The sequence below is a fragment of the Pleurodeles waltl genome, chromosome 6, assembly GCF_031143425.1.
Source record: "Pleurodeles waltl isolate 20211129_DDA chromosome 6, aPleWal1.hap1.20221129, whole genome shotgun sequence".
Taxonomy (NCBI): Eukaryota; Metazoa; Chordata; class Amphibia; order Caudata; family Salamandridae; genus Pleurodeles; species Pleurodeles waltl.
The window spans coordinates 328993120-329017751 of NC_090445.1; the positions used below are offsets into that span (position 1 = coordinate 328993120).

At 44.5% G+C, this 24632-nt stretch overlaps 1 protein-coding gene across 2 annotated transcripts in view; it reads right to left on the minus strand.

The window, feature by feature from the left end:
- The window catches only part of NGDN (neuroguidin), a 66998-nt gene extending 48268 nt beyond the window's left edge, over positions 1–18730 (minus strand). For both annotated transcript variants that reach the window (XM_069238180.1, XM_069238179.1), the window contains exon 1: positions 18590–18730. In XM_069238180.1, coding sequence (XP_069094281.1) covers positions 18590–18646 — 57 coding nt within the window. In that variant the 5' untranslated portion in view covers positions 18647–18730. The remainder of the gene's footprint in view (positions 1–18589) is intronic.
- Positions 18731–24632: the final 5902 nt, after the last annotated feature.

Below are 24632 nucleotides of genomic sequence, written 5' to 3' on the forward strand. Positions count from 1 at the left end.
CTCACTTGTTGCCAACCAGTAGTCCGGTCTGGACCATGGCTTGTGGAATAACATTTTCCCTCCCCGTCTGTTGGGTGGCAAAATCGCCAGACATCAAAGAGCCTGTGCTCTGCCATGGCATCACGTAACATCTGAGCAGCATTCTTCCCCTGCCAGTCCGCAGTAGCAGATCTGTCCAGTAGTGGGCCTAGACAAACGCTAAGATCCTCACCCCATTTTATCACAGATAATTGCATCGTGTGTAGTGGGCCCCATATATGGGAATAAAACTAAGGGTAATCCCTGTTTGGGCCATAGGTGTTGATAAGCGTGATAGCTGTCCCAGCTTGAGTACCCTGGGCAATGATACATATGCCCTGATCGTCAGTTTCATAGTAGGTCAGTGTGAAAGGATTCCCTTTCTTGACCATCAGTATCACCCCTCTAGAATATGTGGAGTAGGACGATGTTACTCGGATACTAGCTGATTTCCCACCTATCGTTGACCTTGTCGTGGGGGCCAAATGCATCTCCGGCAGCAGCACAACCTGGATATTATGCCTATCTAGGTAACTAAAAACCTGACAGTTTTCTGGGGTCTTTGAGGCCTCGCACATTCCAAGTCATTAGTCGAATGCGCTCCTCCCCCCATACACGCCATTGTGGGCATTTTGTCTTGCCTTGTGCCATATCCTGCGCCTACATGCCAAACCCGATGTCGCATGCTTCATAATTGTCAAACTGCTGCCCACCCGTACCCCATTTCCCACCCCCATCCCACTTCAGCATCCAAATTATGCTAAACCCGTTCCCTTACCCATAACAGAACACAAACCTAGAACACAGAAAAAGGAACATACTAAACTGTGGATTATCCAATTTTCACATCAGGTGGGATACACCCTCGGTGGGCCGCTAGAAGCCTTTTACGACATTTTACAAGTCACATATGCTCCGACAGAGACTGTGCAGGCAAAACCACAGAAGCATTGCTTAGCCACAATAACATCTTGAGTGGCTCCCACCTGAGAGTACTTCTGCAGTCCAGGGCAGCTGGGCGGAGCCAAAACCCAGAGTCTATCTCCACCAGCAGTCGCATAATGGGTGCTGGCGGCGTCATCTGAGCAGTCATCAATGTAGCTATCATATGTAGCCAGGAACAGATGGTTACAGTTATTTCCAAATGGAGAGTAATATAATGATGATTCTCATTGTTGTCTGATTGCCATTGTAGAGCCCTCTTTACATCACTTGTCCCGTTCATCATCAGCAGACTGCGCCGTCTCCGCCGGTGAGGCCCGCTTTTCCCAGGCCATAGATCACGCACAGTCCATTGCTGCTTTAGGTGAGGTGAACAGTTTTTGTTTTTGGTCACGCTCAATGCAGAGGTGTGCAGGGTAGAGCATGGCATAGCCAATATTGGCCACATGCAAACGTTTTTTTCACCTGGGAGAACTCCCGTCTGGGTGTTTGCACCATAGTAAAGTCTGAGTAGAAAGCAACTTAATTTCCTTGGTGTTGCAGATTTTGCTTCTCTCTGGCCAGTTGAAGTACTGTATCATGATTGCGATAATTTAGTAGCTTGGCTATAATTGGCCGCGTTGGGATGCCCAGAGGAGGCCTCGTCGCTAGGGATCTGTGCGCTCTTACTACAATAAGGATCGAGAACAGTTGCTGCACACCAAACAGTTCACGCAACACATCTTCCAAGTACTTCTCTAGCCTGCCTGTGTTGGTCAACTCAGGAATTCCCACAATAAGTATATTGTTACGCCTCAATATTGCTTCCAAGTCCTAATTTCCACCCTTATTACTTCGAGGACCTTCTCCAGAGGCATTTAGCTCTGACAGTCTGCACATCGTACAGTGAGCCGTGCTGCATGTTTATCAAGCTTTGTCGCCATTGTGGCCATTCCCATATTGAGCGTATCAATTTTACTGTTAATAGATTGTAAACTTTGCTGCATTGCCAGCAGCGTAGCCTCTAAGGGCGGGGAGGCTGGGCAGGCATGTCTTGCTCCAAGTCAGAGGCGGCATGTTGGGATGGGTGAGCTGAGCTCCGCACTTCAAAGGCGAGGCGTGATTGATGCTTGTCTGTCTTCCCCATATTGCAGATGATCCTAGCTGCCTCTATGATGATGAGTGAATGGACAACAGAAGGCACACTCGCCAACAGTGCCAATCTCCGAGATCCTCTTAGCTGTGCTAGCGTTACCTCCCCACACTACCGGTTCTGGTGGTGCCTGTGACCGTGCCCAAATCTGAGAACCAGAAGCAGGCCCACCCCAGCAGCAAGGCGGTCCACTGAGCTACACACAGCCTTCGTGGCCCGCACCAATGCGACCTAGAGCAAGAGGCAGCTACAGGTCACAGCGTTCAGAGGCTTAGTCTTGGCTCTCTCTATGCCCTCTTGCTTCACAGTAGTTGCAGTCGCTTGGGGCACTGTGGTTGCGCCCTATCTGGCACCTAGCAGGCCACCGTTACACCGCAGCATTCGATTAGTGTCCGTTTATTATTGTGGCTATATGTTTTCCAGCCCCCCACCCCCGGTCGTATCCCGGAGCTCAGACCAACGGTTCTCAAAATGCATCCCCATACAAGGCCTCCTCCCTCCAGAGGCTGCTCTTCCCCCAGCAACTCACAGCTGGCCTGCCATGGCACCTAGGAGTCTGCTCTCTGCGTGGACGCTCCCCCGCAGGGAACTTCAGCAGTATCCCCAGGTGCTGCAGTCCCCGCCCAGGCCTAGTACAGCCCAATGCAGCCAGCAGTGCCCCCAAGCCGCCATCGTGGTCTGTAACCCCCTATGAAATTGGTATTTGGAGGGGGGCTGTGCTGTAATTGTGTCTTTCAAACTGGTATAATTTGCATCAACGTTTTTCCACTGAAATCCAGTTGCAAAACCGTGAAAAAAATTACTGACTCCCGAATTGGTATGGTAATGCATTTGCAAAAGGGAAGGGTTTCCCTTAAGGCCATTTCCCCTTTGTGAAAAAAATAAAGTGCTGGGGGATCGCTACCAACTTTCCAACAAACATTTGAAGAAACAAACTTTCCTTTTTATATGCACCTAGTTTCCTTTAAGGTTTTAAGCTTAAAAAAAATAATACTTTATTTAAAAGAGATCACAGACATGATGGTCTATTAACCCCAGCAGGCTGTCATTTCTTTAATGTCCTCAAATCGTAGCAAGTTGCAATTTCTGATCTACCTCATTAATATTCATGAGGTACGGTGGCTCATAAAATATTTTACTGGTTGCAAAAATACGCACTGCAATTTGGGCCCACTATTTTGCGACCAGTTTTTCCTACATTAAACCATTAAATGTGTTTTTTGTCTGCCTCCCATTAAGAGTTGTTCCTTAATAATAATGTCTTGAAAATAAACAATTACTGTCCTAGGTCTAGCTCTTGGGGGAAGAGTTGGAACTCTAGGAGCCCTGGCAATAGAGAAATCTGGGAATGGATCATTATAGAGATGTTCATTCACCAATGTACTGCTCCACTGAACCATTTCTTCAGTTTCCTTCAAGGCCTTTTGGTACCCCTACCATTCGCACGTTGGGTTGAGTCTCTAAATCCTTCCATTTCCATTAGGATACTGAGCCCCTCAACCATGCAGCTACATTTTACTCCCCCCAGACCTTCCTTCTTCAGGACTTAACCCATTTGGAGTTTACTGATCAATCTGATTTCTCTCAATATACTTTTAAACAATACCTTAGTCGAATAGGTTGTTAGGGCATGAGGTCTGAGAGCGGCCAGAATTTTCCTGATCGTTTCTGCTAGTTATCTATGCTGGATTCTATAAGGAGCACCGGGACGATAAGGCATATTTTGATGGTGCCACTTTGGTGTGATGAATATTTATTACCCTTTGGTAAATGGAATCGACGGAGATGGCCAGTGAACTGTACAGGTTTGAGCAAGCGATCTTGGGCTCTTTGCCTGCTGAAGCCAAAGCAACTATTGGAGTTGAGAGGACAGACTTGTTGCTACTGGTCTTCTACTATTTGTATTTATTTCTTGCTGGCCATTATTATATGAAGCTCATTATCCTCAAACGCTGGTCAGTGGGTCCTCATTAGACAGAGAAGTTAGGTGTTCTTTTGCCAAATCACTTTTGAGCATCCTGGCTTCATCTGTTTGAGCTACTGCAGTTGATTCCCTTTTGTCTGTGATGGGTGAAGAAGGAGCAGGATAAGCTGTTGTGGTTAACCTATTCATAGGTCTACAAGACAGAGTGACTCCACAAGCTGAGGGGAGGGAACACTGTATCAAACAGTAAAGAAAAATCTTCCCTTGGGAAGCCAACTTTCCAGACTACAAGACTAGATCATGTGTCTGCTCAAACAACCATACATCCCAACTCAATTTATACAGTCAAAATCAGAACCACAAAGTATAAACAATTCACAGTTTAATGACGAGTTCACAGACACTATGCCAGTTTGCAAATCGTTCACATAAGGTATATGTCGACAACTGTCTGATAATCCTTTTATACATACTTTTTTTTTTTTTAAACACTTTACATAACAGGGGTTCGGGTAATAACGCATGAACGCATCCCCACAATATGGCGCAAAATATGAACAAAGAAAAAAAAATAAGAATAAAAAGGGAGAAAGAAATGACAACACCCAAATGTCTATTCAAATGATGCTAGTCTGCAATAATTACTGAACAAGATACATGATGCTTCAGAGAATAGTCATCTGCTGTTTCACAATGTTAGGAAGAATCAGCACACAGAATATGTCACTCATTTGAATAGACATGAGTGTTGTTTTATTTCTGGTACTGATTTTGATTGTATATATTGAGTTGGGATGTAAGCTTGATGTTGTCTGAGCAGACAAGTGTGGTCTAGTCTTGTGAGGAAAATTGACATCCTAAGGGAGATTTTACTTTACCATCCTATTCACAGGTCCATATGTAGCAGCCTCCACATTAATTGCTTGAAGTACTAAAATAAGGCTGCTCATTTCAATAGTGGCATGCACCTCAGAGACATAAATATTAGTGCTATTAATCGAATTTCCCTCTTGGCAACTGGAAAAGGCTGCTCTCTATTATACAAATGAAATGCAAGAGCAGCGGGATCATGCAACGGACATCGGCACACTCCCTATAGGATGGACACACCCTACAACAAAAGTAGAGACACACTCCCTGCAGCATGGTCAGTTTGAATCACATTCAAAGTAAGAGCAGGTGGCCTTCTGGTCATCAGGATGGCCAGAAGCCAAAAGCAATGTTATAAGAAAATGGATTATTATTTGAGAGGGTGACTGATCACCTTGGGGAACAATCACACCTCTTGTCATGATAAACCCTCAAAAGTCACTAAATTAACCTGTGCTCACCCTCAGCTAGTTGTGGTGCAGAGTAGCCAGGCTTAACTTGGGTCAATGCATAAAGCATTTGTGAAGTAACAAAACAGTAATGATGTCGAAATACAACACAATAAGAAACCAAGTCAAATTAAAACTAAGAGTAAAATGACCAAAATCCCATAAGAGAAAAAAAGATATGATTTTTTGAAGTTTTAATTAGGAATAGTGCCAAAAGCATAAGGTGCCAATGATAGTAAATGGTTGAGGTAGTCCGGGATCTAAGTGCAATTTGACAATGGTTGGGATGTAGCACAGGATATACCACCCAGGTAAGACCTGGTCTAAGATTTTCTCATTTGGCTTAGTTCTTTAGGGTCCAAATCCACCAACCACAGAAGCACACTTCTACAGCCCCAGGGATTCAGTGGAGGGACTAATAGACTAACAGTGTGTCAGGCAGAGGCCAAACAGCTGGGTCTAGTCCAGATACAGCTGCAGACGAAGGCCTCTAGCAGCTTGTTGTTTACCTGTAGCTTTAACAAGAGGTCAGCATTATGACCCTTAGAGTCCACTTGTAGATCCTCGGTACAAAAGAGAGCAGGTCCAGCATGGTTGTGGTTCTTCTTAGGTCACAGACAGCAGATTCAGTTCTCTAATGATCTTGCTCAGGTCCAGGAGTGTTCTGAGGTGGGTGCTGGGAGATGCCATGTTTATGCCTGGCACGAGCAAGTGGGTGGGAATGACTCCTGGGCACCAACTAACCAATGGAGTAAAAGTTCCCAGGATGAACCCTACTCACCTTGGTCATTTTCAAGATGGCAAAAGTCTTAGTCACACTAAATTTGGGTTCTGAGGTCTGGGTTGCGTACTATGGTAATCCTAGTGCCCTCCCAGATCTGAAATCTAGTTTGGGCAACTGCTGTGCCCCCATCAAACCAAGAGACAGACATCTGGTAGAACAAAGCAGGGCTTTCCAGCAGACGGTAAATACATAAACTGTTTTGTAGGATTTGACATTCAAGCAGGATTTGAAACAAATGTCAAAAAGGATGCTCAAGCCGTACTCTGCATATTCTTGTCAGGTTCAGAGGGGTCATCTCTGCCTATTCAGGTCAACCTATTGTTTGCTCCTGGGAGACAGATTATACCCATTTACACCTATTCAAATGTTAGTTGCTGCCTTGCAGAAGTAGGAGAGTAAAACAGGGAAAAGGTAATTTCTAAAAGCACATTTTCCTTAATATTTATCAAAACTCTGACCCCCATTGAATTGGATTTTTAGAATTGTTTTGTTAAGAACATATCAAAGCAAGAATATAATACATGCAGAAATAAGTTACAATTTCATTATAAAGCACTGTGTGTGTCATAAATCAATAAGCAAATCTATAAACAACACAATTCAGGATTGCTTCACAGACTATAGAAGTCAGTTAACTCTCAAACTAAGTTTAAGTGTAATCAGAAATTATCCTCAGCATTCATTCTTTTAATGGATCCCATATTCTTAAAAGGTTATTTTGTTGTGGGTCACTTTGAATATTAGAGATTTACAGAACGCAGAGCATTCTAAACGCCTGCCACAGGGCTCTACATCAGGAATATTGTTTTGTATCTAGAGACATGCTATTCCAAGTGGAGCAACATTGATAGCAAACAAAAAACTCCCAACAAGGGAGGAACAATCCTCTTTGAATGGCCTTATATAACCTTTTTAGTATCACAGGCTACATCAATCAGTTTAATACATACAAACATAAAATAAAAATAAATAAAGCAAAAATGCTATAGTATCTGTCTTGGTACAATGGCATCATAAGTACTCAGAAGTTTCTCTAAGACCCCATTTATGCAATCTATAAGGATTATAATATAGCTCATGTAATATTTTAAAATTATGTACTCTAAATAGGAGAAACATTGAGAATACATTGGCAAATGTAATACCCATTCTAATATCATTGACAGAGAGATCATCATACGTCCCATTCAGAAACCTGAAGACAAAAAACGTATGTTCCTTGTAAGTACGTGGTGTTTCAATACAAAGTTATGAGCATCCATTATGTGCTAGTCTGATCTAAGATGAAGAAAACTTATAAGCTGGAAATATTTGGGGAAAAAAAGTATTTAGGCATTCTGTATTTTTTTTCTCCACCCTCTCAAACTAGAGCAGCCCAACATTATTAGCTATTTGTCCTTGAGTATTACAACACAAGCCTCACCAGCAAAATAGGTAGCTTGCATGTGCAGATGGTGGCATTTTAGGATTATTGCCTAGCAAAGTATGCTGCTTAGAACAAGAGATATTGCAGCGGTTCCTTATAGTCTACCTTATTTTATGAAAAACCATAAGTGTTTTATTTATCGTGTGTTTAAAGTACGCCGTATCATTGAAGCCTTTCAGGGGACTTGGTGTCATGCCTGCGATCTAGATAATCTGAAAAGAAACCGCAAAAGGCTATTCGTCTCTTCACGTAACCGCCAAAATTCTAAAACTAAAATAAAAGATATAATAAAGCCAAAGCAATGGGAGAGACATTCCACCATGTTAGGCCGGAGTTGGAAAAAACAAATTGTACAAAGCAGTTTTTTTTTCACTGCCAGATAAACTTCTGTCAGCTTGCTTCCACTTTTTTAAAGAATTATTTTAGAAAATAGCGAGGGATAGACCCAAACAAGTAGAGATATTGAGGTAAGATAACTATCTTAATTACATTATCAATTAACCAAAGGCGGAGTCAAAACCATTTTCTAAACGTTCTGAGTGATTTCACATAGTGCTTTATAATTAAAACCTACAGTGTCTTATATTTTGATAGATACTTGAACTCCCAGGAATGTTGCAGATTTAACAAAACGAAGATTTGATTTGATTGTAAGTACATTGGTAATTTCCTGTGTTTTGCCAATATTTAGCTAATAGCCCTAAAAGGAGAGGAGAACATGATGGTAGGCCTGTTGTCATTCTTGCACTAAAGTGAATGGCAGAATTGGTGAGGCAGTCCACTAGTGAGAGTTAACTTACAGGTCCTTGATATACTTTTTACAATATGTAGTGACTTACAGAGAAGTTAAATATGGCAATTGAGGGTATGCAAATTGCACCATGTTGACCACTGGTTAGCTGGGGGAAAGTGTACAGAGTACAAGTGTACAGAGATTTACAGAGAGCAAAAATAAAGGATACAGCAAAAGGTAAAAAAAAAAAAAAACAGGTGACGACACAGAAAGGTGTATTCTCTTTCAGAATGTTTCTTGGGTTGTTCATAAGCACATGAAGACACGCCAATGGTTCAGTAGCTGTTTCAGGAAAAGACCAGTGTTGCATCACACAAAGCTCCCTGCCCATTTAATACTATAGTTAAAAAAAAAAAAAAAAAAGTGTTGCACGTTAATGCTATGGACATACCACAACTGCTCTGGGTTTCTGAAAATCATACACAGCCAAACCTACACGACCTCGAAGTAAGCAGCCTATTACTTTTGAGAAAAAAAATTGAGAGCTAAATGGAAGCAATAAGCAAGGAATCTGTCCAACTTTGTCAAAGTTTCTTTTTACTAAGAAGGTCACTTCCCCATTGAGTTTATACATTCTGCTCGAGTGCCCTAGGATAACAAAGAGAAAGCTAACCCTGTCTGGTGAAATGTATTGTCAGACGGCTATACCTGGCTTCAGCAGAGCAGCAGGCACACGATAGAGGACATCAAAACGGGTCCCAAAAGCAGAAAGACAACAAGAGGTACCAGCTCCAGCTGACACAAGTTGTTGCCAGCGAAAGATTAACGAGCATCAGACTTTCTGTGTTCTGAGAAAGCACCACACCAACAAAGGTGTGCCACCAGGGGCACTCCAGCTATGAGCAAACTGATTTTCAAGGGCTGCTAATGTACAGAACAGTAATGCTCAGGATACTGGGCTCCCAGTTCAGGTACCATTGGTCACAGGTAAGGAAGCCCACAGATGTGCAGGATGTGTTTTGAACTCTGGGCTTTGCAATGCCTAAAGTCCACTTCTATGAATCAGCTGCAGATATCACAAGGACAGTCTTCGATTCTCCAATAGCTTTTCTCCATAATATGGCATTCAAATGAAGAAGAGGTGCGAGCAGGAGGGTTTGTTAAGAAGGCTTAAGGGTGCTTAGGTATCATGCTCCCTAACAATTGTGCACCCGGTTACCATTTTTTTTACAACCCAAACCTGAACTCTTTGATGCAAACACAGCCCCTTCAAAAGTGCAGGATCTTAAATTTCAACACTGAATATCTGTTCCAAAGAAAGCAACTGTCGACAGCTGAAATTAGAGGACAGGCATGCTCAATTGAGAAAGAAGCTGAATCACAGAACAAGCACTGGCAAAGCCAATATGTCACACCTTTATAATGTGTGTGGTGAGCTGTTGGTTTTGCCAATGTTTTTCAGTCAATCATTGTTAAAAAGAAAAGGGGGGGAAGTAGGGGAAAAATACTGGAGGAAGAGCCAACACAAATCTTATGGTACCCCAAAACTGTACAAAGAACTCATTGCTTTTAATTTATATATATTATACTGATTGGCTCTTCATTTCACCAAAGAGCCAAGTATTGTGTTGGAGAGATTTAATTTTTATTTAAGGAAACTATCCCCATCAGAACCTGTTTATCAACACGTTGCTGCCTTAGGGATTTTAGCAAGTTTTTGCTCATTTGAAAAAAGATTGATCAGTTCGTAAGAGATCAGATTGTGTTGAACTGTGCCTCAAAAAAGGTTCAAGAGCATTTACTATGCTGCACAAATCCTTCTGTAGAGGAAACCATTAAAATTGTGAAAGGCATTGAGAGATTGGCTGAACCCTACAAACTTTTGGCAGGTGATAAAGAGGAAAAAGAAGGAGTCAGTGTTTGTGCACTGAAAAAAGGTGTAGATGAAAATAGAAAGCTAGCACCCTGAATCGCAGTACATCGTGTTATAGGTGTGGCTCATATGCGCATTCAACTAATTTTGCCAATTGTCCTGCATTATGAAAAGCTGTAATAAATGTAAAAAGGTAGGACATTTTATGCAAGTATGTAAAGCTCATAACTTGACTCCCATGAAATTCAGCAGTGTGATTGATGGACAGTGATGAGCAAGTTATTCGAGAAAATCCTGACAACATAGTACTTATGGCAGATGTTGTAAATGAACGTGCTGGTGCGGCAAACGGTCCTTTCTGTGATGTGAGAATTGGTGAGGTAAAATTAACTATAACGGTGGATTCAGGTTCGCCAGTCACAATGATTTCGGAGTTCACTTTTAAAAAACTATGGGCTGCCGTCAAATCAAAATAAAATCTCCAGACATCAGGGTTGTAGCAAATGGTGATTCGGAAATCAAAACTCTGGAGTTTTCTGGAAGAAACATTTACACCAAAGTATACGTAGTGGCGAAAGGACGTGACATAATTGGGTGGGTAGATCAAGGAAAATTAGGGATTGTATTAAAATCTGGCACAGCAATACCTATTTCATTCATTGGTAAACAAATCAAAAGACCTGGGAGGATATTCTTTAAAAATATCTTGAAGTGTTGTGTAATAAAATAGGTACTATTAAAGGATTCAAGCAGGAGATTATTTTAAAAGAAGCAGCCATTCCTGTGGCTCATAACGTCAGGATGTGCCACTGAGTGTTAGGTCTCACCTTGAAAAGCATTTAGAAGAGCGAATAGATGCTCAAGTTATTGAATCTATAAATGCACCTGAAAGGATCAGTGCCATAGAAGATGAAAGGGGGTGGCATTAGGTTATGTGCCGATTTGAAACAAAAGAACAAAAATCATTGTAGAGGAATGTCATTCTCTACCAGAAACACAGGAATTGTTGTGCACTATTGGTGAGGTGAAGTATTTTAGTTAAACTCATCTTATGTCTGTGTACCATCAAGTGCCGTTAGAGAAAAATTCTCAACTGCTCACCTCCTTCATAACACCATTTGGACTTTAAGTATTTAAGGCTGCCATTCTGACTAGCTTCAGCAGCTAGCGTGTTTCAAAAATGTATGCATCATTTGTTCAAAGACATAATCGGAGTTGTAGCTTTGCAGGGCGACCTGATGGTCTTTGCCAAAACTATGAGTGAGCATAATATGATTTTGGATAAAGTGTTCACAAATGTGGAATGACCGTTTCGTTAGATAAGTGCAAATTTCTAACTGAAGCAGTAGATTATTTAGACCACTAGATTTCTTCCAAGGGCATCTAACCCAAAACTGACCTTTTGGAAGCATTAGGAGATGCGCCTAATCCAAAAGCTAAGGACGAACTACAATCATTCATTGGTCTGAGTGAATATTACTCTAGATTTATAGAAGGGTATTCCACTTTAATGAAACCACTCAAAAATGCTTTGTAAGAATAGGACTTGTATGGAGTAATAAGAAACAGAAAGCTTTCCAAGATATCCAACATATATTGTTGAAAGTTCCAGCTCTGAAAACATTTTGTAGTGTGTTGAAGAGCACTGTGATGGTGGATGATAGTGCTGGAGTACTTGGTGCTGTATTAAACTAAAAATCTAGTGAACAAGAACATACAGTGGCATTTGCAGCTAGAATTTTTAAAGAAGCTGAAAAAAAAATCATCACTATAGAAAGGGAGGCATTAACCTGCGAGTGGGCAACAAATAAGTTTGAAACTTATTTATGGGGTACGCAGTTTATTCTTTGCACAGATCACAAGTCTCTGACGTGCTTATTGGGTAAGGAACTGGCATCTGTATCTTCATGAATGTTAAATATTCTAGCTAAACTTAATGAGTATAATTTTGAAGTTTAATATATTTCAGGGAAAATCAATTGTAGAGCTGATTGTTTATTGAGATTACCAGTTGTGAGTGGTTCTGAACAGAATGAGAATGGTGATGAATGTGTGGGTGCTGCAATGAATGTAGTCACTGTTATGGTGCCACTGATGAGAAGGATTGTTTAACAGCTGTAGCCAATATGTGGACAGCGTAAAGGTGAGATTCTAAATTTTGCAGATGTGGCAGATGAATTATCAGTTGAAGGTGGGATACGGGTTAGAGGTGACAAGTTTGTACCACCTGTAGCTTTAAGAGCAAGAATAGTTTTGTTAGCCTATGCTGAGCACTTGGGTGCTACTCCTACTAAAAGGATCTAAAAGCAGACTTTTTGGTAGCCAGCCATGGACAAAGGGGTTGATCTTATGATGGAAACATGCAAAGAGTGTATTTTGTCTAACAAACGCTGGAAAATGAAAGATACCTCATTAATTCCAGGACCTTTTCCAAAAAAGAGCTTGGGAAAAATTTGCACTAGACTTTGTAGGACTGATCAATGTGGTAGTACAGGCTCTCAAGTATATGATCATGGCAATAGACTATGAGTTTGTTAAGGAAATGTGTACCAGCACAGCCATAATTGTTTTGTCCACAATATTTGCAATTGAAGGTTCACCAGCCGAATTAGTCACTGACAATGGTGTGCAGTGAGTGTCTGACAAAATGGAGACATTTGTAAAAGATTGGGATGTAAAGCATTTTACTGTAGCTTTATACAGTGCACAAACACAGTGCTGTGGAAATGGAAAATATAATTCTCAATGAGGTGATTCTATGTCAGACCGGAGGCTTCGGATTATGCTTTCTCTCTCTTTACTGTCAACACAAAGCAGCCAATAAAAAACAACACTACATTTCCCAAAGGCTTTGCAGCCTCGTTATGACCCCTCAATCAGGGCCCACCATCTAATATATAGATCGTACACACTAAAGTCCGTCCTCTTTCTTTGCTGCTTCAACACAGAGCTAAGTACCTTCATAGTTTTTCTATATGAGTATTGTGGTTAACAATTCCTTCGTTTACACGGTCAGCGCGGCTTATTGCCTTCAGGTGCCTCACCTTTGATGTTAGTTTAACGCGCTCGAAGGGGAAGTGCCAAGTTTACATCGGTGTTGTTTTAGCTGATTTTTGCTGATGCCCGTGAGGAGTGAAAGGGGAAGTGACGCAAAGGCCTGGAGCAGTCCTCTTTCTATCGCTGCTCTCACGCATGAGCACAGACCAGTTTTTGGGAGCTGTGCAAGCGTGTTTCACCGATAGGTTTCCCCTTTTGCTTTGTGCGCTCCCCACTCTACGCCCAGAGGGGATGGAATAAACATCCAAGCCTTGCTCTAGGGGATTTCTGGTGCTTCCTCCTCAGTATATTCATTGAAAATACCGCAGGGATGTTTTTAAACTCCCTTAAAGCACCTGCCCCCCTCTTTTTTTATCATAACTGTGCACATGTATTTGGGACCTCTACTATATTGTTTGTATAGTGCACTGGATAACATGGCACAACAATATCCAGATGAGAATCAGTATGGGGATTATGAGGCTGAGCATTATGACCAGTGAATGGAAGAGCGCCTCGTGGAGGCATTAGACTTCCACGTTCATGATTCAATAAACAAGGCTTTAGTGAAATCCCTGCGCCCATTTGCGCAACCTATTTTCAACCATGGAGTTAGGCACTTTGGCACAGGCTCAGGGAACCTCACCCCTGTAGAGGTCAATATAAATGAGCCTGGCCGGTCGTCTTATGACCCTTTGGAACAGACCATTAATGTGGTGCTGAATGATCACGAATATGATGCTTTTAGGAGTCGCAAAGCTACTCCTTCCTTTCAAAATACGACTGATGAGTCCAATTCTTCTGATTCGGATGTTGATTCAACGCGTGACAAACACATGGGCAAGTGCAAACATAAGGCTCATCATGCAGAGGAATCTTTGATTCCCCGACATAGTAAGAATTTACAATTTGATCCTGAGGCCATAATACACCCCAGGTCCACGGAATGGACCCCATGTCAGGAGGTGGCAGGGTATGTTCAGTCGAGACTCCGGAAGAGTTTTGAGAAAGGCTAACAGACTATTGTTTGGCGCCAGGTTCATCAAAGACCTAGCCAAATATGTGGCTACCTTCTCGGCTTTGGATAAGGCCCAAACTTCAATCAAGAACAGTGGCCTTTTTGGCAGGGCTGGACGCTTCGGAGGTCGAGCGCCAGTCCGGTTCAGTCCCCAGACCTCGCGTCCATACTATATAGGCAGGGGACCTTCAGCTATCAAACCAACTCCGATTTCTACCCCTCAAGAGGCTGAGGCTACAGGGGCCGCAATCCCAGAGGACCTCACAGAGCAGGACAGTACAACCAGACTTCCTCTCTATCAGGTAACAATTCTTCCTTCTGGGGAGGTAATATTGGGGGGCAGAGTGAGTATGTTTGTACACAACTGGTCTTTGATCACACAGGATGTATGGGTGCTAGAGACGATAACAGGCTACCATCTAGAATTCTATTCAACTCCCAAGCAAACGCTTATTCCGCCTCCTCTCGGTTTTTCCGATCAAGAGAGTGCTTGTATAGATCAAGAAGTGAAAGCTCTTCTTTAAAAAGGGGCCATTGTTCCTTCTCATCCTCATCCCAGAGGGTTTATCAGTACGATCTTTCTGGTCCAAAAGAAGGGAGGGGGTCCCGCTTGGTGCTCAATCTTCGTCAGTTTAACTTGTGGATTGTGTACAGACATTTCAAAATGGAGGGCTTTCATCTCCTCCGAGATCTTTTGATAGGAGACTGAATGATCTGATTGGACCCCAAGGACGCCAATCTGACCATTCCTATTTTCGCTCCTCGTCTTCATTTCCTTCAGTTCTTCTGGCAGAAAAGGTTTTACGAGTTCTTAGCTCTTCCCTTCGGTCTGTCTTCCGCCCCTTGGTGTTTCACCAAGATCATGCATCCAGTTGTGCAGTGGCTCAGAGAAAAAGGTGTGCGTCTCATAGTTTATCTCGACGGCATTCTTATCATGGCGCAAGAAAAGCATCTGGTACTTCTACACCTTTCCTGGACGATTCAGCTTCTTCAGGTTTTGGGTTTCATTATAAACACAGTGAAATCCCAGATAGATTCCTCCCAAAAGATAGATTTTTTGGGGTTCAAAATAGATTCCATTTCGACCCAATTTAAACTCCCTTTGACCAAGAGACTGGCTATCAAGAAGGAGTTAAAGAAAGCACTGTCTGTTCAAGCCATCTTTCTGGGCCCTCTGCATTATCGCACTCTTCAGAGATTGAAGATTATGCATCCCCGCAAAGGCCTATCCTATACGGAACTGATTGTTTTGTCACAGGAAGCCAGAACAGAGCTTCAGTGGTGGTTGACTCATATGGACGCCTGGAACGGTAAAGCAATTTTTGCCTCTGTTCCGGAGATTTTCATAGAATCGGATGCCAGCAGATGGGGTTGGGAATCCAGATGGAGACAGGGGGTCGGTGGTCCCCAGAGGAACTTCAACTGCACATCAATTGTCTAGAGCTTCTAGCAGACTTGTTTGCTGTAAAGACACTATCCCCAGTCAGGTCAGAATGTTGTATTCTCTTGAAAATTGACAACATTTCAGCAGTGAGGTATATCAACAAACTTGGGGGGACGCGGTCCAAAATGCTAGCAGAAATTGCTAAGGACTTTTGCCACTTCTCCCTACCTCACCAAATCTCAGTCACAGTGGAGTACATACCGGGCAAGGTGAATGTAGTAGCAGATTGGAATGCTCGATACCTCCGAGATGTCAGCGATTGGCGATTACATCCCCAAGTATTTCAGTTTCTGAATCTCCTTTGGGGTCCTTGCTCGGTGGATCTATTTCCGTCCCACCTGCCCTGGTTTGAATTCTGAGATTGGAGGATCTTCTATTGGACCCGACGGGGCAACCACATCCTCCCATTCTGGAGGAACAACTGTCGCTCATGGCATGGAGAATTTCAGGTGATCAGAACAAACCTGAGAGGTTTCGGAGGACACTAGATTCTTCCTCTCTCAATCCCTGGCGCCTAGTACACATAAAAGATATGCCTCAGCCTGGAAACGATGGTTGGATTGGGGCGTTCAGGGGAGTGTGGATCCCTTGGGGGCCTCCGTGCAGATGATTGCTAATTTCCTATCCCAGTTAGCAGCTCAAGGTTTAGTTTATAGAACGATCAACAACTTTAGGTCGGCTATTTCGACCAAGCATAGTTGAGCTGAGGTTAAGACTGTTGGGGAGCATCCTTTAATTTGTAAGTTACTACGTGGTATTCGGTTGGTACGTCCCCCTCAACCAAAGTATTCATCCTTGTGGGATGTTAATTTAATTTTGAAATTCCTTGTAGCATGGCCAGCCAATGAGGGTTTATCACGAAAACAATTATCGGCAAAATTAACTATGCTACTTTGTCTGATTTCCTGTCGGAGAGTATCTGACGTCAAAGCTCTGGACATTGCAGGTAGGGTTTTTAGTCCTACAGGAGTTTCTTTTTGGATTTCTAAACACACAAAATCAAATTCTACATGTATTTCTTATCCAAGTTTTAGAGAGAATTCTAAAATATGTGTAGTGAACTGTTTAAAAGTGTACGAGGATGTCACTCATGAATTCCGCAGAGATCATTCGGGGAAATTACTGATTTCTAGATGGGTCAGGTTGTTATTACAAGAAGCAGGAATAGATATGTCCGATTTTGGGGCACATTCTGTTAGAGGCGCTATGGCTTCAAAAGCCTTTAATTCAGTGTCCAGATTGGAAGATATTATGACAGCTGCAGATTGGTCAGACTCTACGTTTAAGTTGTTTTATCAAAAACCTATTGTAGATGTGGCTTCTGGGGTTATAGCTCAGCTTTAAACTGGCATATTCCGAAGCCTCCAGTCCTGACATAGAATCAAAAATGTTCTAGCTTATGCGACAAGAACTTTCAATTCTATTAAGGACACTGAGGCGAGGATTAGCCCATCCGTGATATGGGAAACATTTGGAGTTAATGTCTACGGCATATTGTGTTATGATATAAAGTTGTCCCACCCGATGTAATACACTGCATTTTTGCATTTTGGAGATGTTACGTCATTCTTTTCTTTTACAGATGAGAAAACTACTTGAAAGACCTTGGGGGAGATCTTCCTGAATTTCTACATGAAGAACTGTTCAGTCCTGAGTTGCACCAGTTGTGTGGTTTCATTTTTTCCTTCGCCAAGAAGAAACCAAGGCTTGGTGCTACGGATATGGTCGGTGTTGGTTCGTGTCTTTGATTTTTGGATTGAAACGAGCAAAGAAAGAGGACAGACTTTAGTGTGTACAATTTATATACTAGATGGTGAGCCCTGACTTGGGGGTCATAACGAGGCTGCAAAGCCTTTGGGAAATTTAGTGTTGTTTTTTTTATTGGCTGCTGTGTGTTGACAGTCGAGAAAGCATAATCCTCACCTCCGTGTCCTTAATAGAATTGAAAATTCTTGTTGCATAAGCTAGAAAGTTTTTGATTCAGACTGACCTCACTTGTGGTATGAATGTCATGGAGTATTTGAGAGAAAATATATGGATGTATCATATTACCCACACACTGTAACAGGGGTTTCGTCTTTTGGGTTGTTAAGAAGGAGGGGTACCAAGTCGGTTCCAAGATGGTTGACTGAGAGAGGTGTTAGGAATCATGACAGGAGAATTGATGAGAATAAAGTGGGGGAAAGGGTTAAGCAGACCCACGAGAAGAAAGCCTGCAGCATGATAAATTGTGCAGTATTGGGGAATTCAATATTAAAACTACTTCATGGGCAATATTAAAGAACATAAGAAATAAGAGATTTCTATTTCCTAGGACCGATCAAGGTAACAAATACAAATTTTACGTACAGCGGTGAAATTAGGTGATAGAAGGTGGTGGGCAAAAAGAAATCTGTTACAAATGAGTGAATTCCAGAGAGACGCCATGGAGAGAAACCCGGCAAAGCCTTGCTGCGGGGTCATGTTATGAGAACAAAAACTACAGAAAATGAGGTTAGTGCATGTCAATAATCAGGGCAGAAATGAATCACTTGCAAGTCAGCACGCAGATCAAGATGTTGATAATTCTGTAACAGGTGGGATTAAATACTTCTGTGGGTACTAATGCACTTTCAGTGAACGGAAGTGCTGGATTATGGAGTAAAAATGATGCTAGTGTCCCTTTGATTAGACAAGGTAGAATGGGCAGTTACAGAACGTTGTGGTTATTTTAAGGAGTTTTCTAGATTATTGCCATTCTCAACATGAATAATTTCGGACGTTTAACCAAGCAATTTCTGCATTCCAGATTTGTTTTATTCCCTGCAAAGTACCAGTGCCACATGTAAGGTCCGGAAATATCACACATAAAAATACTGAAACCATGTAAATTGTCACATATAACGCTAAGGAAATGATAACTAAAGGAAATGGTAACTTAGAAGCTATAAAGCTACTTACGGGGACCATCAGAGAATCGAGCTTCATGTCCGTAGCTGATCTTCTAACGCATGTCATTGGTCCGTAATGTTAGCACTTCCGGTTGCTTAACAACCATTCCCACGGCTTAACGCATTCTGTGAGTTATCTGGGAGGAGATGGTACTGCTAATATGTAAAGTGACCTAGGATTGGAGGCACTCAGTCATTTTCAGCGCGTCATAGTTCCGAAGTGCTGATAGGCTCAGGAATGTGCACGTGCCTTTTGTCCTATAATACCGACTTTTCAGTTAGGGATTCGTCTGTTGTTCGGTTAGTCGGTCGAGGAGCTGGAGACAGTTGTGGCAGGGGCTAGTTATGCAAGGGCCACACTGTGACTTCCTGTCGACTGGCCCGGCAAGGCTGTATTCCTGCAGCCTGCTATATTGAATAGGACAACCGGAGCGCAGAATAGGCACCTGGTGATAAGAGTGAGCGTTAGTTCTATCCTGTGACCAGTTTGTTTTTGTAGGTTTGTCTAGCGCGAACTCGGCCCGGCGGTATTGGAGCGTTTTTTACATGCGCAATACCTACATTACAAACATACGCATTCATTTTGTGTGACTAGGGGAAGATTAAGACATTTGCCAAGAATCGCAGGATGTTGAGCCAACGTCGAGATTAGAACTTGGAAATCCAAAATCGGCAGCTCCGGCCGTAACCCTTTTTAGGTGGGATTTAAATGGGGAGTTGAAGAAAATGCTTTAAAGGATCTAGCCACAGAAGCCTCATTTGGAACGGCCCGGTGATGAGTGAGGGCACGCCCCCCAGTGGTGCTCCTGACCCACCAGGCCCTTTTTAGAATTTGAAAATTTTTCCTCTTTTTTTTTTTAATTCTTCATGTGGCCCTCGGGACCCAGGTGTCTATCTGCCTCATCTCTTCAGGTGTACATAACCAGCAATGCAAGAATGTTATCACCTTTACCAATAAAAGAAAACAAAAGCATCCAGTAACCTTCCCCTTGTTCTTATCTCAGAAAGATGAAATGCTATCACTGATCTGATTATTAAGAGCGCTGGCTTCTAGTGCTACTGAACATCAAAATATGCTGGAACACTACTTAAAACTACTTAAAACACATGAAAAAACCGAAGGTATTATTGGAAAATATATTAACGTGTGTATAGCCCGTAAAAAGCCACAGAAGTAGTGAGATACATTGGTTAAAGTGCTTTAAAAGTACACAATAGCACTCTTCAAAGTTCTTAACTATTCCTTAGTGTTGCAGTGTCATGTCAAAGGTTATTCGTGATTTTTCAGAATTAGGTCAATATTTTCTGTAGCACTTATACATTCCTTTCTAAAGCACTCTAGCAGATTTCTCTGTTTGAAACATGTTAGCAAGTGTTGCGGTTTACACTTGTACCCTCAATGCTGTTTGGAAAACCTGGGGCAGATTCATGAAAAAATTGTAATCCACACCACTCATTTACGTTTGCATGTAGGTTAATGTAGTACTTTTGAAATTCACAAACATTTCTAAAAATCCAGTTGGAAAGCTGCATCAAACACATGGTTCCACGTATACCTCCGGGAATGTTGTCTGACTTTTCCCATGGGGTCCTATCATCTGGCTTGATCCTTTGTAATCCTGTGCGAGCATTTTTCTGAATGCCACAATCCTCTGGTGCTTATTTAATACATTGTTCCATCTGTATAGTACTAATTTATTGTATCCACGTTACAATGATAGTTCCATAGTTTTTTCTCTAGATAGCTTTTTTTATCAAATCAAATCAAAAACATTTATAAAGCGCGCTACTCACCGTGAGGGTCTCAAGGCACTAGGGGGAGGGGGTTACTGCTGCTCGAAGAGCCAGGTCTTGAGTTGCCTCCGGAAAGCGAGGTGGTCCTGGGTGGTCCTGAGGTTGGTGGGGAGGGAATTCCATGTCTTGGCTGCCAGGTAGGAGAAGGATTTCCCACCTGCCGTGGTGCGGCGGATGCGAGGGACGGCGGCGAGTGCGAGGTTGGCAGAGTGAAGTTGATGGGTGGGCGTGTAGAAACTGAGGCGACGGTTGAGGTATTCGGGTCCCTTGTTGTGGAGGGCTTTGTGTGCGTGGGTGAGGAGCCGGAAGGTGATCCTTTTGTTGACGGGAAGCCAGTGCAGGTGTCTCAGGTGGGCGGAGATGTGGCTGTTGCGGGGTATGTCGAGGACGAGGCCGGCGGAGGCGTTTTGTATTCGCTGCAGACGTTTCTGGAGTTTAGCAGTGGTTCCTGCGTATAGGGTGTTTCCGTAGTCCAGGCGGCTCGTGACGAGGGCGTGGGTCACAGTCTTTCTGGTGTTGACGGGGATCCAACGGAAGATCTTTCGGAGCATGCGGAGGGTGAGGAAGCAGGAAGATGATACAGCGTTGACTTGTTTGGTCATGGTGAGAAGTGGGTCCAGGATAAAACCGAGGTTGCGTGCGTGGCCTGAGGGGGTTGGTGCGGTGCCAAGGGCCGTGGGCCACCAAGAGTCGTCCCAGGCGGAAGGGGTGTTTCCGAGGATGAGGACTTCCGTTTTGTCTGAGTTCAGTTTCAGACGGCTGAGTTTCATCCATTCTGCGACGTCTTTCATTCCATCTTGCAGGTTGGCCTTGGCGCTGGTGGGGTCCTTGGTGAGGGAGAGTATCAGCTGAGTGTCGTCGGCGTAGGAGGTGATGTTGATGTTGTGTTTGCGTACGATGTCGGCAAGGGGGCTCATGTAGACATTGAAGAGAGTCGGGCTGAGCGAGGAGCCTTGTGGGACGCCGCAGATGATCTCGGTGGGGTCTGAGCGGAATGGTGGGAGGTAGACTCTTTGGGAGCGGTTGGAGAGGAAAGAGGTGATCCAGTCCAGGGCCTGTCCTTGGATACCGGTGGAGCGGAGGCGGGATATTAGGGTTTGGTGGCAGACGGTGTTGAAGGCAGCCGAGAGGTCGAGGAGGATGAGGGCGACTGTTTCTCCGTTGTCCATCAGAGTTCTGATGTCGTCTGTGACTGAGATGAGGGCGGTTTCTGTGCTGTGATTGGCTCGGAATCCGGACTGAGAGGGGTCGAGTAGGTTGTTGTCTTCCAGGAAGTTGGTAAGTTGCTTGTTGACGGTCTTCTCTATGACTTTGACAGGGAAGGGGAGGAGCGAGATGGGGCGGGAGTTCTTCAGGTCGCTGGGGTCCGCCATAGGTTTCTTCAGTAGGACTTCTGCGTGTTTCCAGCTCTCGGGGAAGGTGGCAGAAGCAAACAAGCTGTTGCTGATGGTCTGGAGATGTGGGGCGATGATGTCGTCGGCTTTGTTGAAGATGAAGTGTGGACAGGGGTCCGAGGGGGCACCGGAGTGGATGGAGTTCATGGTAGCTTTGGTCTCTTCCGTGCTGATGTGAGTCCAGGCGTTGAGGGTGATGGCTGGGGTTGTAGGTTCAGTGGTGGTTGGCTGGGTCTGGTGTCCGAAGCTGTCGTGTAGGTCGGTGATCTTACGATGGAAGAAGGTGGCGAGGGAGTTGCAGAGGTCTTGTGAGGGCGTGTTGGCGTTGGCGTTAGGATTGGAGAGCTCTTTGACAATGTTGAAGAGTTCTTTGCTGTTGTGAGTGTTCTTGTCCAGTCTGTCTGTGAAGGAAGTTCTTTTGGTGGCGCGGATCAGTTGGTGGTGTTCGCGGGTGGCGTTTTTGAGGGCAGACATGTTTTCTGTGGTGTGGTCCTTGCGCCAGGCTTTCTCGAGGGTGCAGCAGTTTTTTTTAGATTCCTTGAGGGTGTCTGTGAACCAAAGAGGTTTCCTGTTGTTGGTCGTTCTAGGGAGGCGTCTGAGGGGTGCGTGGTTGTCCGCGCAGTTGGTGATCCAATGCGTGAGGCTGAGGGCTGCGTCGTTGGGGTCGGTGGAGAAGGTGGGTTGGTTGTCGCTGAGAGTGGAGAGAAGCTGTTCCGTGGGGATTTTGTTCCAATGTCTGCGTGGGATGGGTTGAGTGCGGAGGTGGAGAGTCTCGTGTTGGAAGGTGAAGTGGACACATCTGTGGTCGGTCCAGTGTATTACGGAGGAGTGGCTGAAGGATACGTGGTTGCTGGCGTAGAAGATGGGGTCGAGCGTGTGTCCGGCGATGTGGGTGGGGGTGTTCACCAGTTGCTTGAGACCGAGGTTGGCGAGCAGGGCGGTGGTGTTGGGGTCGTTGTTCTGTTCCAGGTGGAAGTTGAGGTCACCGAGGAGGATGTAGTCCGGCGAGGCAAGGGCGTGCAGGGAGATGAAGTCAGTGATAGATTCGCTGGTCCAGGGGGTCTGTAGATGAGAGTTCCTCTGAGGGTGGTCTTGGGGTCGGTGTGGATCTGGAAGTGCAGGTGTTCGGCGGCGAGGGGGTGTGTCTTCGGTGGAGGTGGTGACATTGATGGAGTCCTTGAAGACGATGGCGATTCCTCCACCGACTTGGTTGGTGCGGTCTCTCCTGGAGATCTTGTAGCCGTTGGGGATGGCTATGGCGATGTCGGGGGCCGAAGAGGCGTTCATCCAGGTCTCAGTGATGAAGGCGACGTCCGGTGCGTTGGAGTCCAGGAGGTCCCATAGTTCAATGGCGTGCTTGTGGACGTAGCGTGCGTTGATCAGGATGCATTTGAGGTGGTTGTTGGTGCATGGGCTGGCGGGCGGGGTGGTTTCGCGGTGGAAGGTGAGTTTGCAGGTGAGGCATGCGAAGGGTCCATGGGTGCGTTTAGGGTTGGCTTGGAAGCAGGTTCTGGAACGCTCCGAGTTGAGGGCGTGGAGGGTGTTGGGGTCGTAGTGGTGCTGTGGGGTTTGGGAGTGCTGGGGGCCAGGTGTCGTGGCGCTGGGCACGGTCCAGGTGTGGACGGGCGCAGACGGGCTTGCCTTTGGCCGGCATAAGATGGAGGGGGGGGGGAGGGGGGGTCAGCTGGGGGCAGGGGGTGGGAGGGGGGGTGCCGAATGGGAGCAGGGGGGCGGGCCGAGCAGGAGGTGGTGGTGGGAAAGTGGAGGGTGGGGGTGTCAGGTAGAGTGGAGGGGAGAAAAGATAGGGGAGGGGGGATTACAGAGGAGGAGGGGAGTCAGGAAGAACGGAAGAGGAGGAGAGAGAAGAGTCAAGAGAGAGGAGAGAAGAGTCAAGGGAGAAGAGAGAAGAGTCAAGGGAGAAGAGAGAAGAGTCAAGAGAGAAGAGTCCAGAAGATGAGGAGAGAAGAGTCAAGAGAGAAGAGTCAAGAAGAAGAGTCCAGAAGAAGAGGCGAGAAGAGTCAAGAGAGAAGAGTCAAGAAGAAGAGTCAGGCAGAAGAGGAGAGACCAGAGAAGCAGAGGAGGGAAGCGTCCAGAAGATGAGGAGAGGCCACAGAGGAAGAAAAAGGAACATGCAGAGGAAAGTACAGAAGAGGAGAAGAACACGCAGGTCGGGGTGCAGAGGAGAAAAGAAGAACACAGATGAAGAGCAAAGCAGGAAGAGAACGCGGTGAGGAAGAGGAGAAAAGAAGAACAACACAGATGAAGAAAGAAGAAAGAACACGCAGGTCGGGGTGCAGAGGAGAAAAGAAGAACACAGATGAAGAGCAAAGCAGGAAGAGAACGCGGTGAGGAAGAGGAGAAAAGAAGAACAACACAGATGAAGAAAGAAGAAAGAACACGCAGGTCGGGGTGCAGAGGAGAAAAGAAGAACACAGATGAAGAGCAAAGCAGGAAGAGAACGCGGTGAGGAAGAGGAGCGGGGCCGATGAAGAGCAGAACACGCAGCAAGTGGGCTGCAGAAGAGGAGCAGTGAGCGAAGGGAAATGGACAGCAGAGGTGCGGAGAGAGGTTGGAGGAGAGAGCGGAAGGCAGAAGACCGAGGTACAGGGAAAGAGAGGTGAGTATCACGTGCTTTGGCATCAAACTGCCATTATAAAGCTCTGTGGCCCATATGTGTTTTACTAATTTGCAGCAGGGACCACAGTGGAGGAAAAACTTCTCTAGTGCTGCTGTTGGAGGTATGGCAATGATCACAGCAGAAGTGTTGAAGATTGTAAGAAAATGGGTTTTTAGTTGAGGCGGGTAAGTACCTTAACCCACCCCAAGTAATAATCACAGTACTTATTAGGGTGAACAACTAAAGGC